This window comes from Antrostomus carolinensis, unplaced genomic scaffold, assembly GCF_000700745.2.
Source record: "Antrostomus carolinensis isolate BGI_N321 unplaced genomic scaffold, ASM70074v2 scaffold16521, whole genome shotgun sequence".
Taxonomy (NCBI): domain Eukaryota; kingdom Metazoa; phylum Chordata; class Aves; order Caprimulgiformes; family Caprimulgidae; genus Antrostomus; species Antrostomus carolinensis.
The window spans coordinates 3,245-5,661 of record NW_010294942.1 but is presented as its reverse complement, the minus strand read 5'-3'; the positions used below and the strand labels follow the sequence as shown (position 1 = coordinate 5,661).

The 2,417-nt window shown below is 39.8% G+C and overlaps 1 protein-coding gene across 1 annotated transcript; it reads left to right on the top strand.

Moving 5' to 3' along the window:
- Positions 1-580: 580 nt before the first annotated feature.
- On the top strand, positions 581-2,127 carry IER3IP1 (immediate early response 3 interacting protein 1; the record flags this gene model as incomplete). The annotated part of the gene is made up of 3 exons (XM_010177816.1): positions 581-620; positions 1,123-1,224; positions 2,072-2,127. Coding segments are annotated over 3 exons (198 nt in total), but the record flags the coding sequence as incomplete, so codon positions are not given.
- Positions 2,128-2,417: the final 290 nt, after the last annotated feature.

The window sequence follows — 2,417 nt, the reverse complement described above, 5'->3', positions numbered from 1 at the left end:
TGCAGATAGTTCTCCCTTTTCCCCGTTTCCCAGTAGGATTCACCACGAGGGATTTGCTCAGTTTGTGGTTTCCTTTTGCTTTCCTGATGAGCAGCAGGTCAAGGAGAAGGAATATAATGAGGACTAACAGCTCAAGCTACATGTCAGCCTCAGGAGACTTGAGACAACTCTGAGCTCATCCGAGTGGGAAGCAGGAGCTGGTAATGCTGCTGAGGAAGAGGACTCACCTGCTGCCCCCAGCCCCGTGCCAACAGAGTGTGGGAGACAAGGAGAGGGGAAAAAAAAAATCACTCAAAAGTTGTCTGTGGACAAAACAAACTCACACTCTGCTTATCCCCAAACGTCCTCAGGGCTGTGACCAGCAGGACTCAAAATTCCCTGGTCCTGTCAGTGGGACCGCACGCTCTGCCTCCCTGCAGTGGGTCTGGGAAGGGTTTCTCACTTGAAGGGTTTTATAAACCTTCGGTCCTTCTCTTGTCTTCTGAAAAGTTCCCAAGTTGTCTTTTTTTAAAAAATAGCAGTTACAAAAATCATCATCCCCAATTTGTACTCTGTGCTGACCGTTTTCTGTCCCACAAAGTGCAGATTTGTACTCTGTGCTGACCGTTTTCTGTCACGCAGCCTTTTTTTTTTTTAAATAGCAGTTACAAAAATCATCATCCCCGATTTATAATCTGTGCTGACCATTTTCTGTCACGCAGCATCACTTCTTGCCAACTATTATTTGTTATTTTATCTTCTGGTAAAGGACTGTGAGCAGATATTGCAGTTTGTTTGTTTTTATTTTGGCGAGTTCTTTTTTTTTTTTTTTGAAGCCCAGATAAACTCATTTATTTCTCTGGCATGCAGGGAATATCAGTGTATTAAAAAGGAAAAGGTTTCCTTTACAGAAACATTGGTCTGTCATTACTGTGTTCATTAAAAGTTTCCAGCATATTGTTTTAAAATCTGATCTTGAAGTAAAGCGAATTGGTTTGTATTTTGTCTTTCAACGTTAATATAAACTTGACCATATTCGAGATACATCACTCATTAATATATATTGCTGATATAATTTCTTGCGTTGTGGTGTTTTGTTTTTTTTTTTTCCTAACATGTCTGTCTTGTTTTTATGTGACACAGTTGGCTGGGGAAGCGATCAAGGGATTGGAGGATTTGGAGAGGAACCAGGAATTAAAGCACAGCTAACGAACCTTATTCGATCTGTACGAACCGTTATGAGAGGTGAGGTGACGGATCTTTTGTTTAAACATTATTGTCTGTAAAGTTGGGGTTTTTTCTATGCTTTTCACATCAGTATTTTGACTCTTTTACCAAACAGCTGCTATTTCTACTCATTATTTCCAGTCTATCCTCCCCTTCACAGCTAAGGTGCCTTAAGTTTGATAAAGTGTAAAACATTCCCTGGCTCTGGCTTGTGGTGCCGCTGCTGTGCCTTGGCTTTCCTCAACGTTTGGGAGCTGAGGGGAAGCCTGGTCATCAATCAGAGCGTGCAATTAGCTTCACCTTCGCTAAATTAAATTTTATCTGAAGTACCTGGTGAGGGAAGTGTAATTCCTGGGATTCTTAAAGGTAAATCAGGTGCCTCAAAAGATGGGGGAAAAAAAATTGGCTCTTAATTTGTACATTACTGATAGTTTTCTTCACTATAAAGCACACCCAGAATTCCTTTTATAGGTGATAACAAACAGGAATTAACAAATCTTACCTGTCTTGCCCACCACAGAGTAAAAACTGATGTGTTTCTTCCAAATCAGAGTAAAGCCAAGGATAGAAACTGACTTTGATATGGTTTTGTTTCATTTAGAGAAAGGATTGTTTTGGTTAAAGTTAAAACATGATGGCCCACATAAAAATATTTATACTGTTGCTTCCTACTAATTTTTAGTATCCTAAGCCTTGATCCTGGCTCCTTCCACTAAATCCTGATTTTGCCTAGGAAAATTAAGTGTATTTTCAAAATTTTATTTTGCTCTTTTAAAGATAGTCCCCCAAGATGATACAAAGTTCTGTCACCCTGTGATGCGCAAAATAAAATTTTCACAATTACTTCTCTTTTCTTTCCCTGCAGTGCCACTAATAGCAGTGAACTCCGTTACAATCGTTCTCCTCCTCTTGTTTGGTTGAAGATCTACCTGTTGTGAAAGCTTTTGGACATCCAAAGAAGCGAGTCGCTAACCATCACTGCTCCCAAGAGTTTTCTGGGATCTTGGCACGGTTTAGCTGTCAATTTGACATTCAACTTAAAATAATAAAGGACATTATTTGTATTTATCCTATTTCCTAATGTTCACTTGCAGTTTCATTAAACGAGACAAGGGGATCAATGCACCAACGCTGCAAATCTATTGGACTGTGACAAGTTCTGTTGCTGCCTGTTTATTAGAGTACGTGGCCTAACACGTTGCAATGATTGT